The 14038-nt window shown below is 42.6% G+C and overlaps 1 protein-coding gene across 11 annotated transcripts in view; it reads left to right on the forward strand.

Annotated features, from left to right (window-relative positions):
* Positions 1 to 14038, forward strand: part of LOC128019171 (membrane-associated guanylate kinase, WW and PDZ domain-containing protein 1) — a 137681-nt gene that overhangs the window by 61132 nt on the left and 62511 nt on the right. For all 11 annotated transcript variants that reach the window (XM_052605236.1, XM_052605238.1, XM_052605231.1 and 8 more), the window contains exons 3-6: positions 147 to 266; positions 600 to 776; positions 12448 to 12634; positions 12855 to 12937. In XM_052605236.1, coding sequence (XP_052461196.1) covers positions 147 to 266; positions 600 to 776; positions 12448 to 12634; positions 12855 to 12937 — 567 coding nt within the window. The remainder of the gene's footprint in view (positions 1 to 146; positions 267 to 599; positions 777 to 12447; positions 12635 to 12854; positions 12938 to 14038) is intronic.

Below are 14038 nucleotides of genomic sequence, written 5' to 3' on the forward strand. Positions count from 1 at the left end.
CGTTAGGCCTGAAGCATCCTTTGTGTAGGAACATGAACTCAGACATGTCTAGCTGTGGAAGCTCTCTTTGCATGCTGTCACATCTCTTAAATGCTGTTCCCTGACAGCTGTTAGGAGATTTGACCCTCTACGTGTTTCTCATGCAGGTACGACCCGTCCTCCTCGTGACGGGGAGCTTCATGGTGTGGACTACAACTTCCTGTCCGTGGAGGATTTCCTGAAGCTGGAGCAGAGCGGAGGACTGCTAGAGATAGGAACATATGACGGTACGTCAGACACTGTAAACAGCTCACATAAGGGCTGCCGTGAGAACAATGTAGCACCTGCCCAAAAATACTGACAGAACTATGAATTCAGTATTATCTTCAAGCTGCTTCCGGTCCTGTGTGAAAGTTTGTCTAACACTGTTAGACAGTATGTTATAGTCTCTGAAAAATGCATTAAACTTCCACCAAACTCTAGCGTCAGTGTTAGAGTAAACTCACACGTGGATTGAGCTGAGTGTGTGTGTGTGTGTGTGTGTCTCTCTCTCTCTTTCTCTGTCATGCTTTCTGTCCCTCTTTCTTTTCAAGCATGTTAATGGGTTCCTGGTTGCCTAGGTAACTATTATGGGACCCCCAAGCCACCCATCCAGCCTCTCAGAAGGACAGTGATTTCCCATGATGCTTTGCGAGACAATTGCACTGGTTCCCAGAAGTGCTGCGATCGTATGCAGCATGCAGGAGTAGAGTGTACAGCGCTGCAGGAGGATGCAGAAATGAACAACACGTTTACAGGTGTGTGTCTGTCCGAATTCTGATGGGGCTCTCATTATCTTTGTGTGAGTGTGTGTGAATGATCAGATCACAAGCTGAGATCAAGCAGGCATATTTATGTGTGTGTGAGAACATTTTTACTAGAGTTTAAGTTTGTTACTGGATTAAATATTTCGAATGTTACTACATATTGCATATTTTAGGGTAAGGGTTAACAAAATTTGATGTGTGTAAATTGAACTCTGTTTTAGCTGTGTGATATACACGACGATCAGTATTATTTTTTAGGATTTTTATGCTCCTCACTTTGAAAATAATATAAAAAATAAACATAAGAATCATACTGATCCCAAACTTTTGAGCGGCAGTGTGCATATATTCAGTGCATTCACAATATCACACAATTTTGATTAACTTGATGGTTTTTAAGAAGGTAGAACACAAATGACATTGATGATTTCAGTAAAAGACTTCAGAAAACATTTCAGAGCCACTTCCATCTGTAGAAGCTGAGGGACACACACTTGTGCAGGGGCTTGTGGGATATCTACAAAATATGCCAAAGGAGCCAACTGGAAATGTTAAGTCTGAAACAGGGCCATAGCTGGTGTTTGCGGGGCCCGGTGAAGGTTGAACCAGTGGGCCCTGTTTGAAATTGTTTAATTTTTATGTTAATCCTATTTCATTATTTGTGCTGTTTACACAATGTTTAAGTTTTTTCAGGGTTGTAGGTGTCCAGGTACAGAAACCGGATAAGTAAAGGTAAAATAGCACTGCATAGTATTCACTGTAAACAAACTTTGTCATTTGGTGATCAGTGATCCAAGATGGCGCAACAGTGCTGACATGTTTTTGTGTGAAGAGTTTTTAAAGTTTGAATTAGTTTGTCTTTTCATATATATTTTATTTTTAATTGCCTGCTGGCTAGTTTGCAAACTAGTTACTGGTCTTTGTTTGATTTTACTAGCGTTTTTCACCGCTACCAAATCAGCACATGTCAGATTGTGCTTTTCATCTGCATCTGTGGATTTACTAATATCATCGCAGTTTTCGTCTTGTTGCTTTGCCTGGACCTTCTGTTGTTGGCGCGGAGCCCTGCTGACCCATTACCGTTGATCTGCTGGCATGGTCTTGAAGTCTGGTCTGTTATCCCCGGCCCGGTAGCCCTGGCCATAGCAGCTCTACTTACGTTGGCCTGCCTGGACCCTCTGCTGTCGCCGCACCATCCCGGTTGGTCTGTGGGCATGGTCGTTGGAGCTTGTCTGTTGTGCTCGGCCTGGTTGGCTCGGGTCTTAGCGGCTTTGCCTTCTTGGCCTGCCTGGACCTTTCTGTTGTCGGCGCGGAGCTCTGCAAACCTGTGGTGACTGATTTGGCGGCGTGCGTGGTGTTAAAGCTGATGCCTGTCAGCCTTTGGCTGCTAGACGCTCTGCCTCGCAATCTTCTACTGCATTGCCCATCAAACTGTTGCTTTTTTGCTGCTTATTGGACGCTAATTTCTCAGCTTCACTATTGATGCTTGCAGGTCTGTTTGTTTATTTGCTAGGCCCTGCAAGGCCCTACTTTGTTTATCTGTCTCAACATGTCTGGTATGCTATTGTTTAGGCTAGCTATCACTGTTTTTATTCAATGTAGAGTCCACAGCCCCTCTCAACAAATCTTTAATTGTCCATTTGTTATACCCCCTACATATGTGGAGACTTCATCAAGATTAACTGGTGTTTCCAGAGATGTAATCTCTCTTTTTATTACCCAACATTTATTTTTACCGTCATTGAACCCACGACTCACTATACCCCGGCTGCTCTTCAATCTAGGATAGACGCTCTCAATCTTACACAAATCATCAATGAACCCACTAGATACAATCCTAAATCAGTAAATGCGGGTACTATCATAGATATCATTCTGACTAATATGCCCTCCAATTATACCTCCTCTGTTTTTAACCAGGATCTGAGCGATCACTGCATAATTGCCTGTGTTCGTAATGGGTTTGTGGTCAAACAATCACCCCTCATTACTGTCAAACGTTCTTTAAAACACTTCTGTGAACAGGCTTTTTTATTCGATCTGTCTCGGGTACCTTGGAATGGTATCGAACTCATTCCATCAGGAGATGATGCCTGGTTTCTTTTTAAAAATACTTTTTTAACTATATTAAATAGGCATGCTCCTTTTAAAAAACTGGGAACCAAAAATAGGTATAGTCCTTGGTTTACCCCAGACTTGACTGCTCTAAATCAACAAAAAAACATCTTGTGGCACATTGCATTAGCATCAAAAAGTCCCCGAGATATGCAACTTTTTCGTGAAATCAGGAACAAATACACACAGTCAGTTAGAAAAGCTAAGGCCTGTTTTTTTAAACAGAAATTTTCATCTTGTAGTATTAACTCTAAAAAGTTCTGGGACACTGTAAAGTCTATGGAGAGAAAAAACATCTCCGCCCAGTTTCCCGCAGCATTTGAAGTTCTATTAGCACCATATTTAATCTCTCGTTGGTATCATGTGAGATTCCCAAAGATTGGAAAGCTGCCGCAGTCATCCCCCTCTTTATAGGGGGAGGCACTTTAGACCTAAATTGACCTATACAGACCTATATCTATTCTGCCATGTTCTGCGAACATTTTCGAAAGCCTAATTAATAAACAGATTATAAAATATTTTGAGTTCCACCATTTATTCTCAGCCGCGCAATCTGGTTTCAGAGCTGGTCATGGATGCACTTCTGCCACACTAAAGGTACTTAATGATGTCATAACCTCTATCGATAGTAAACATTATTGTGCAGCCGTCTTTATTGATCTTGCCAAGGCTTTTGACTCGGTCAATCATTGTGTTCTTATTGACAGACTTAATAACCTTGGTTTCTCAAGAGAATGCATTGCTTGGTTCTCAGATTATTTTTTAGACAGAGTTCAGTGTGTAAGATCAAAGGACATGTTGTCCAGTCCTGTGGCAGTCTCAATGGGGGTGCCTCAGGGTTCAATTCTGGGGCCAACCCTTTTTTCTATATATATCAATGAGGTTGCTAGTGCTGCTGGTGATTCGTTAATCCATTTATATGCAGACGATACCATTTTATATACATCGGGACCCTCTTTAGACTTAGTTTTAATGCCATACAACATGCCTTTCTTGACCTTCAACTGCTTTTAAATGCTAATAAGACTAAATGCATGCTTTTTAATCGTACACTGCCCATAGCTGTTCATCCGATTATCCTTACTACTCTTGACGGGACCGAATTAGAAAAAGTGGACTCCTATAAATATTTAGGTGTCTGGTTAGACAATAAACTTAATTTTCAGATTCATATTAATTATTTACAATCGAAAATTAAATCTAGAATCGGTTTCTTATATCGTAACAAAGCCTCTTTTACTTATGCCGCCAAATATGCCCTTGTAAAGCTTACCATCTTACCGATCCTTGATTTTGGTGATGTTGTATACAAAATAGCCTCTAAAACTCTACTAAGTAAACTGGATGTAATTTATCACAGTGCTATCTGTTTTGTCACTAAAGCACCATACACTACTCATCATTGCAATCTTTATTCCCTTATTGGCTGGCCCTCACTACATACTCGTTGCCGAATTCACTGGCTCCTGGTCATCTATAAGTCTTTATTAGGCTTATCCCCTCCATATCTCAACTCACTGGTTATGGTAGCAACTTCAATTCGTAATACGTGTGCTAGAAAGGTATATTTCTTTGGTCATTCCCAAAGTCAAGTCCTCTTTTGGCCGCCTTTCTTTCCAGTTCTCTGCTGCCAACGACTGGAATGAATTGCAAAAATCTTTAAAAATAGAAGTACCGATCTCCCTTGGTAACTTTAAGCATCAGATTTCAAAATGATTTACTGATTCCTGCTCTTGTTAGCAGCCCTGTTATGGCGCATTATAGATTTTTTATATTTTATTTTCCGCTTTAAGCTCTTAAGGTTTCCTTAGTGTATATGTGTAGGCTACATCATTATATTGTTCTTTGTATTACGTTTGTATGTTGTATAGGGATTGGTTTGTTGATTGGATACTTTATTTATTTCTATGTGTAACTCTGTGTTGTCACACTGTTTCTGCCTTATCTTGGCCAGGTCGCAGTTGTAAATGAGAACTTGTTCTCAACTGATTTTACCTGGTTAAATAAAGGATAAATAATATATATATATATATATATATATATATATATATATATATATATATATATTATATATTATATATATATATATATATATATATATATATATATATATATATATATATATACAGTCAAACCAAAATGTATTCTGATACCGTTAACATTTCTCACATTATCACAGTTTATTTGGTGATAGTGATACAATATGACAAGAACTCAAAGTTAAACTGTCAGAATAAATTAATCTTAATAATGTCAGATAACTTAGAATTGTATGAAATGAATTACAATTAACCAAAAATTTAGACAACTGTTATGACAATATTTATAACTGTCAAATATTTTGTTGACCAATTATCAAGCGATGCTTATTTTGTTTAGTCTGTGGTGTAAAAGGTTGCATTAACAATTAAAGAAAAAATACTAAACATGGTCAGGTCAAAATTTGGTCCCTTTTATTTTATTATTATTTTTTTAATGGTAGTCCACTGTATAAAGATTTTTTGGGGGGTATAATATGTCAGTTTATTTTATTTAGCTGTACTCACATAAGTAAACCATAGTGCCCTGCACCCTCTAGTCATTTTTTTATTTTTTTAATATTACATCTGGTGTCTGAATATATTTAAGTTTGACTGTGGATTAATTATTGTTAAAACTACAAGAGCAGTGAGTGGTTTTTCCACTGTTTACTTTTACTTCAGACATAAATGAAAATTATGAAAAATTATTAAAAAAAAATTGAGGATACTCTCCAAGACGGGTGTTTTGACATCATTTTGAATGTATTTGTTGTTACAAGAGCAATAAGAGGCACATTTCAGTGTTCAAACACTTTAAGACGCATCTCTCTGCATGTGCCCTGTGCACACAGAACACTGCTCTTGGAAGCTGAAGTGGGCTCTTTCACATCTTTTTCTGTTTGCTTGTTTAAAATCTGAATTGTATTTGTTCGTTCACGTGAAGGAGAGATTAAAAACTGCATGGATTCAGAGCAGATCACTGATCTACAGTAGACACTATAAACTACTGCAAGTTATTAGCCTTCATTTGCTTCTGAGAAAATGTAGGTATGTTTTGAAGTGCCCTGACCCCAACATGTGAACAGTATTTGAGGATTTCTGTAAAACTGTGATGATGACTGTCCAAACCCACTCAGATCCTCTACAGACCTGTGAAAATAAATTAAACGGAATGGCAAAATTTTGTCTGACAGTGTGACAGCAGTTTCTAAATACTGTACGGTAAGGCTGGTTTAGGGAAGCTTAATTTTATGAGGGGTCTCCGCTGGTTCAAGGTTATCTGAGAGTTTTTTGGTCTTTAAAGACTCTGAATGTGTCCCGCTAGCTGGATATTAGCATTCAGCTCAGCTTTCGACTCGCTGCAGTCCTGGATAGCAGACCAGAGCAGTATGATCCGGCCTTCTGAAAGTGTTGGGCGTGAGACCGAGGCTCAGACTGTGGGTGAATGCACTGAATGCACTGCGAGCAGCACAACAGATGAAGATCAGCTGATTATTAATGTCAGGGCTTGCCAGATTTACAAATCCCTGGTAGCTCTTCAGACAGGAACTATTCAGATTTTGATAGCTAAAACTAAATTTAACTAGCCCAAATAAATAAATAATAACCCCCACGCCCCACCCCCCAAAAAAGAAAAAGAAGATTGGATAGGAGTTAAAAATCATTCAAAAACATTTTCAAAACACAAATATTAAGGAAGGAATTTTATTTCACTATTAACAGGGTATCTGCAGGAGTTTTAACAATCAAAGGCTTTTTGTCACCCTTTGCCCGACCTTCTATAAAATTAACACCACATGAGTGTAGGGCAATGTCTGTGGTAACAAATTAATCCATAAATTTACATGATTTACAGTTCAGATACAAGTAAAAAAATATGATAAACATCACATTTCAGCTTTTAAGCCATTTTTAATAAAAGGGATGAGTAATGTAAATTATTATATTAATTTAAAATATATCAATATATATCTTAATTGTCTAGATTGTTAGAGGGCACATTAGCTTCCAAGTGCGAGTATGAACAAGTGGGAGTATGAACAAGGTTTAATGACAACAAAAACAAAACAAACAAGAATACAAACAATGCTGGGAAGACGATAATCCAAGATGGTGGAAGGAGGTGAGTAATCTAGATGGTGGTGGTGAGTTGGCAGCAGGAGAGGATAGCACAGGAACTGACGGGAATAGAGCCGAAGGTAAGTGGTGATGCTTGTGATGGTTGCGATGAGTGGATGAGGTTCCGGTGGAAGACATGGACATCCAGACGCAGAACAACACAAAAGCAAAGAACAGTTACCGACATGAAACAACGCTTTCACAAACACAAGACGTGAGACAAGCCATTATATAGTGGGAGAGTAATGAGTGACAGCTGCTGCTGATGACAATTAACGGAGACAACCACAAGCTAATCAGTGCAGACGCGAAACACACAGACTTCATCACAGAATGCAAAACCCAGAGAACACGGTTTACCAACCGTGACAGTACCCCCCCTCTAAGAACACCTCCTGGAGTTCCCAGAAGGGCCTACCTGCTGATTGTAATCATCAATAAGGGAGTGATCCAAAATGTCCCTAGCAGGTACCCAACTCCTCTCCTCTGGACCGTAACCTTCCCAGTCCACCAGGTACTGGAATCCTCGCCCCCTCTGTCTCGAGTCCAGAATGCGATTAACCAAATAAGTCGGTTCCCCATCTACGAGACGTGGCGGCGGGGGAACCGGAGTAGGCGGATTAATACGTGCATAAAACACAAGATTGATTTTGGAAACATGAAAGGCAGGATGTATCCTCCTGTACGCTGGAGGTAGTTTGAGGCAGACTGTCACTGGACTAATGATCTTGGTGATAGTAAACGGGCCAATAAATTTGGGAGCTAACTTGCTAGATACGGATCGCAGAGGAATGTTATTGGTAGAAAGCCACACTTTTTGACCCACGATGTAAACGGGAGGCTTTGACCGGTGGCGATCAGCCTTAGAGTCTTGCGGGCTTTGGTCCAGGTGCGGTGGCACCTCTGGACAAACGCGTGAACGGAGGGGACCGCGACTTCAGATTCCAGACTGGGAAAAACTGGTGGCTGGTAACCTAAGCTGCACTGGAACGGAGAAAGGCCCGTGGCTGACACTGGTAACGAATTGTGAGCAAACTCCACCATAGATCTTTGTTTAACTAACCCATTAGTTCGACTTATCCCTGGATGACAAGCAACATTAGAGCAGTGACCCCACTGAATGACTTCGGACATGAACGTTACCCCTTCTAAGGCTGTCTTGACCTGTGACTCGACCTCCCATACGAGTGCTGACACCACTACTTTCTCAGGTAAAATACATTTGGGAGTCACAGGGCGGGCGGAGGGATCAAAAAGACGTGATAAAGAATCGGGTTTGACATTTTTGGAACCCGGGCGGTACGATAAAGTAAAATTAAAGCGACTGAAAAAAAGTACCCACCGAGCCTGCCTGGAATTGAGTCTTTTGGCAGTTCTAATGTACTCTAAATTCTAATGATCGGTCCAAACAATGAAAGGTACCCCTGAGCCTTCCAACCAGTGACGCCACTCCTCTAAAGCTAATTTGACGGCCAACAATTCTCTGTTACCAATGTCATAATTGCGTTCAGCAGGAGATAAACGATGGGGAAAAAAATGCGCATGGATGTACGTTGAGACAACACTGCTCCTACCCCCACCTCTGATGCGTCGACCCCCACCATGAACTGCCATGTGGGGTCAGGGGCCACAAGGATGGGAGCCAAAACGATGCAGCTTTTGAGGTTAGTGAATGCAGTCTCAGCTGCGTCAGACCACCTGAACGGAGTACTGGGAGAGGTCAAGGCCGTCAGAGGTGAGGCTAGTTGGCTGAAATTGCTTATAAAACACCTATAGAAATTGGCAAACCCCAGAAACAGCTGTAGGGCCTTACGGGAATCTGGAGATGGCCAATCTATCACAGCCTTAACCTTGTCAGGGTCCATACATATTACCTCGGACGAGACGATATACCCTAGGAAGGGAACAGACTGTGCATGGAATACGCATTTCTCCGCCTTGACAAAAAGCCCATTCTCTAATAACCTCTGGAGCATTCGTCTGACGTGTTGAACATGTTCCTGGAGAGATGAAGAAAAAATCAGTATGTCATCCAGGTAAACATAAATAAACTGATCTACCATATCTCCAACACGTCATTAACGAGTGCTTGGAAAACCCCTGGCGAGTTGGAGAGCCCGAACGGCATCACCAAGTATTCAAAGTGCCCTCTAGGGGTATTAAAGGTGGTTTTCCATTCATCCCCCTTCCTGATGCGGACCAAATGATAAGTATTACGTAAATCCAATTTTGTGAATATGGATGCTTCCTGTAACCTCTCAAAAGTTGAAGACATAAGTGGTAATGGATAGGTGTTCTTTATCGTAATGTTGTTCAGCTCTCGGTAGTCAATACAAGGTCGATGAGAACCATCCTTCTTACCTGCAAAACAAAATCCCGCCCCCGCTGGAGAAGAGGAAGGGCGGATGAACCCAGATGCCAAGGAATCAGAAATGTATTTCTCCATGGCCTCCTCTCTGGAATAGAAAGGGAGTATAATTTGCCTTTAGGCGGAGACTTACCTGCCACTAAGTCTATGGCACAGTCGTAGGGACGATGTGGAGCAATAGAAGCAGCACGGGACTTACTGAACACCTCCTTCAGGTCCAGATACTCTGCAGGCACGTTTGATAATACCATGTTCTCCTTCTGGAAGACAGAGACAGGGACAACAGGACAAGCAGAAACCAGACAAGACTCATGACAACTTTCACTCCACAATGTGACTGAGCTGGAACCCCAATCCACTCGTGGATTATGTTTCATTAACCAGGGGTGATCTAAGACAATGGGAGCTATGGGGGAGTCCATGAGAAAAAAGGATATGGTTTCGCAATGATTGCCTGAAATGAGCAGAGGGAAGGGTTCAGTATAGTGGGTGACGTGAGGCAGTTCCTGGCCGTTGAGTGCAGTGACATGGATGGGAAGAGACACAGGCAGGACAGGAATGTTCAGGTGACGTGCAAAGAGTGAGTCGCTGAAATTTCCTTTGGCTCCGGAGTCCAGAAGGGTGTGACAGTCGTGTGTGTGTGATTCTCCCAATGCAGGTTCACCGGAAGGAGAGTCGATGATGTTGTTGAGGACTTCCCAGCGGAGATCCCACCTGATAGTAGCCTCATTTTTACTACCGGGCTGGCTCTTTTACCGGGCAGGAATAGATGGAATGTCCTGAGCCTCCGCAGTATAAACACAGTCCTTGGGACCTCCGCTGCTCTCTCTCCCTCCGGGACAGCTGAGCTCTACCCACCTGCATGGGTTCGTGGGCGTCGACGGAACCGACTGTGTTCTCTCGACTCAAGTGGCCCCTTTCCGGAGAGATGGGATGGCGTGTAGGACTGGTCTGTCTACCCAGATGATTATCTGGGCATCAACTCGAAGGGCTAGGTCGATAAGACAGTTGAGTGTAGGGGGCAGCTCGAGGAGGTAGATCTCCTTCTGAAAACGGTCGGCCAGCCCATGCAGGAATCAATCCCACTTCACTGCCTCGTTCCACTGGCATGCGGCCGCCAGGGTGCGGAACTGGATGGAGTAATCCGTGACAGAGGATGTCCCTTGATGTAGGTCTGAGAACTGGTGGGTGGCTTCCCTGCCGGCCGCGGCTCGATTGAAGACCCTTCTCATCTCTTCCGAGAGGGTGTGGAACGAGGCGCAACACGGATGTTGGTTCTCCCACACCGCTGTCCCCCATAGTGCGGCTTTGCCGGAAGGTTGAGTCAGGGTGAACGCAACCTTCGACTCCTCGGTGACAAAGGTGCGGGGCTGCAAGGCAAAGTGCATGGAACACTTAATAAGAAAAGTTCTGCAGAAGGTTGGCTCACCGGAATAATTCTCTGGCGCTGGAAGTCGCAGCTCTGACCGGAAGTGATCCTGGGGGATCTCCCGGGGGACGGGCGGCGCAGCGGTGCGATGGGCGCAGTGGGAGAGGTGAGCTGGTGGATCTGCTGGGTGAGCTCGGACACCTGTGCCACCAGCGCTTGGATCACGCGTCCGATGTTTATCATGCTCTCCTGCTGCTGATCCATACGGTTGACACTGGTGGATAAAGTCAGACAAAGAGGTGGTGCTCGCTGTTTCCATGGTGGTGAGAGCGTTCTGAGACGACTGGGTGAAGGACAAGTTGGAAACAAGTGGGAGTATGAACAAGGTTTAATGACAACAAAAACAAAACAAACAAGAATACAAACAATGCCGGGAAGACGATAATCCAAGATGGTGGAAGGAGGTGAGTAATCCAGATGGTGGTGGTGAGTTGGCAGCAGGAGAGGATGGCACAGGAACTGCGGGAAATCGAGCCGAAGGTAAGTGGTGATGCTTGTGATGGTTGCGATGAGTGGATGAGGTTCCGGGGGAAGACACGGACATTCAGACGCAGAACAACACAAAAGCAAAGAACAGTTACCGACATGAAACAACGCTTTCACAAACACAAGACATGAGACAAGCCATTATATAAAGGGAGAGTAATGAGTGACAGCTGCTGCTGATGACAATTAACGGGGACGCCCACAAGCTAATCAGTGCAGACGCGAAACACACAGACTTCATCACAGAATGCAAAACCCAGAGATCACGGTTTACCAACCGTGACACATGTTTGATGCATAAGAACTTGTGTCCATATTTGCATTGATCTGAGCAAACTACAGGCGGTATTATTGAGAATGCACTTTCATTCTCTGCTAGCAGGAGGTGCTGTCAGAAATATAATGGTTTGACCAGTAATGGCAGTAAAGGAAGCAACACTGGTGAAACGATTAAAAGAAAATGCCATCAAACGTTTCTAAAGACAGTCGTTTCCCTTCAGATTCATTCACATACAAACTCCCATGTCGCCTTTGTATTTACTCGATCAAAGCATTAATCCACATCGCGATTCTTGTCTTTCCGTCTCCAAATGTAAAACAAAACTTTTTTTTATAAAGTTTAAGACACTGAAGACGTTTTTATATCCTTAAATTTGTGCCCTTAAATTGAAGACATTTTTGAGGACCTGCGGGAACAGTCAAATAGTTCAGTCATATTCAATATGGACTATTTTACCCAATCTTCATGTGTGCTGTGAATTTTTTCATTAAATATAGAAGTTGTACTAAATCAGTCTGAATTTAGTTCAGTAGTAAAAATGATCAGTAGAAATTATTAATCTAAACAAATCAAATTAACATGGATAATTTGACCCAAAATTTGTATGTGTGTTTAATGTATCGGACTGCTAGCTTGCTAGTTTTATTAACAGTTTAATTAAAAACATTGAATCTAATGCAGTTTTCCCCAAAATGTGTTATTTGGATTTAGAGTAGCTCCTCCAGCTCTTCGGGTATGTGTGCATGTGTTTGTGACTGTTCTCTTGTGTCTCCTCTCATTTTCTCCTGTATTTTACCCAGAGTTCTTAGCTCGTAGTCTCTTCCCCTCTCCCCTACTGTGTACAGGAGACTCCAGCCGGCCGGACGTGCATGGCGTGGTGCGAGACAATGCCCCCAGCTATGTGCTGAACAACATGACCACGTCTCTGCCGTCCAACCCCCCAGGCCTTCCTCCGGACAAGGACCCTCTCGGACCACTGCCGGACAACTGGGAGCTGGCCTACACCGAGACTGGAGAGATGTACTTCATCGAGTATGAGCCGCATAACGTCAACACACGTCACTTCACCCAATACCATAGTACTATCATGTTGAAGATCATTCACACACATTTCAGAAAGAGAAACACATTAAACGTGTGTTATATCTGCAGTGAGGACTGGTTTGACACAGTCAGAACATAAACTTCAAAAATGTGTTGCTTACAGTTTCATTTTTTAAATATAAATAACCAGCGATGCTGTTGTTTATAGCCACAACACAAAGACCACCTCATGGATGGACCCTCGGTGTCAGGACAAACAGCACAAACCTCCGGAGGACTGTGACGATGATGGTAAGAGCCGCTCTCTCATACCATAACACATCTCATGTATGGGTGCTGCCAGATACCACTATTGACAATGATCCTGATATTTTAAAATGGAAAATCATTGTTGTGTTAAATTTGGATGTCTCAATATACCACGATAACCATAAACCATAAATGACAAATTCTAACATGTGATGTTCATTTCATTCATACTCGACACCGGAGAGCACCCTCGTGCAGAATGTCCACAAGCAGAACTTACAGGAGTAATGGGTGCTTCTCAAACGAAAGCCTGCGTCCTTCCTAGTTCAGTCCTTCAGAGTCTTGTTGGCTAGACTCCTTCTCAGCATTAAACACTAGAATGCATAATAAATTCAGACCAGCTAAGTACTGACTCAGTTTTCATCTGTTTATTATCATGAAATGGAATGGGTACAAAGGATTGTGGGTGACTGAAGGTTGTGGAGGATACTTCCCATGTATCCTTCAAATTCAGCTGAATGAAGGACACGAAACGAAGGATCCTTCCGACTGAGATGGCCTTCAGTGAGGTTTGATGACGTGGTGGACGAGATATGTAGCCTTCTGTTTGAGAAGCACCCTGTAGGACAAATTACCTTGCAGGAAATCCCCTATTATTGACAAAAGCGTCCAGCTTTCGCTCTAGCTGAGTAAAAATTAATAAAATAGCTGAAATGTTTGACAGATGAAACAGGATTCCTTAAAGTGGTGGAAAAGCTAGATATATACGGGACTTTTGACAGTGTGATTTCTAGACCTGAATAGAAATTAATACACTTGTAAAATTCCATAAAAATTACTTTACTGGGTATGAATGGAATATGTCAAAAGTCCTTACCCTTAATCTTTGTCCAGTAAATCATATACAGCTTGAAACTTGATGGGGCCTTCAGATATTGTTGTGTGGACAGCAGGGGCTTTGGAGCTATTTGAGCTCTGCTGTCACAGAGTTTGTTCTGAAGATAGCTGAGCCAGTCGCTGAAGATGTGCCTGACCTGAGGAATGCTGTTTTGGCTCGGGACAGGCGATGTCTCTGACCAGCAGAGGGCATCCTTCATCAGCAGTGTTCATTACTGCCATACCCCGACATCAAAATCTGAATCT

The sequence above is a fragment of the Carassius gibelio genome, chromosome A8 (genome assembly GCF_023724105.1).
Source record: "Carassius gibelio isolate Cgi1373 ecotype wild population from Czech Republic chromosome A8, carGib1.2-hapl.c, whole genome shotgun sequence".
NCBI classification, from domain to species: domain Eukaryota; kingdom Metazoa; phylum Chordata; class Actinopteri; order Cypriniformes; family Cyprinidae; genus Carassius; species Carassius gibelio.